The sequence below is a fragment of the Eurypyga helias genome, unplaced genomic scaffold (assembly GCF_000690775.1).
Source record: "Eurypyga helias isolate BGI_N326 unplaced genomic scaffold, ASM69077v1 scaffold28761, whole genome shotgun sequence".
Taxonomy (NCBI): Eukaryota; Metazoa; Chordata; class Aves; order Eurypygiformes; family Eurypygidae; genus Eurypyga; species Eurypyga helias.
This window is the reverse complement of record NW_010231927.1, coordinates 892-1190: the sequence shown is the minus strand read 5'-3', so window position 1 is coordinate 1190 and position 299 is coordinate 892. Positions and strand designations below refer to the sequence as shown.

The following is a 299-nucleotide window of genomic DNA, read 5'->3' as shown; positions in this document are numbered from 1 at the left end:
TCTGGGGTGCGCTGGAGCTGCTGGTCTTCTTTGCCGTGGTGAACGTCTCGGTGGGGCTCCTGGGGGCCCTCGCCTACTTCCTCACCTACGTGGCCTCCTTCCACCTTGCCTACCTGTTTGCCATCCGCATCCACGGCGGGCTGGGCTTCCTCGGCGGAGTCTTGGTGGCCCTCAAGCAGACGATGGGGGACAGCACCGTGCTGAAGGTGCCCCAGGTCAGAATGAAGGCCGTCCCCATGCTCCTGCTCCTTCTCCTGGCTCTGCTACGGCTCCCCCGCCGCCGCCGACAGCACAGTCTC

At 65.9% G+C, this 299-nt stretch overlaps 1 protein-coding gene across 1 annotated transcript in view; it reads left to right on the top strand.

Annotated features, from left to right (window-relative positions):
* Positions 1-5: 5 nt before the first annotated feature.
* Positions 6-299, top strand: part of TMEM115 (transmembrane protein 115) — a gene marked incomplete at both ends in the record, with an annotated part of 646 nt that continues 352 nt past the window's right edge. Inside the window, one exon of the mRNA XM_010161263.1 lies at positions 6-274. Within this exon, the coding sequence (XP_010159565.1) occupies positions 6-274 (269 nt within the window). The remainder of the gene's footprint in view (positions 275-299) is intronic.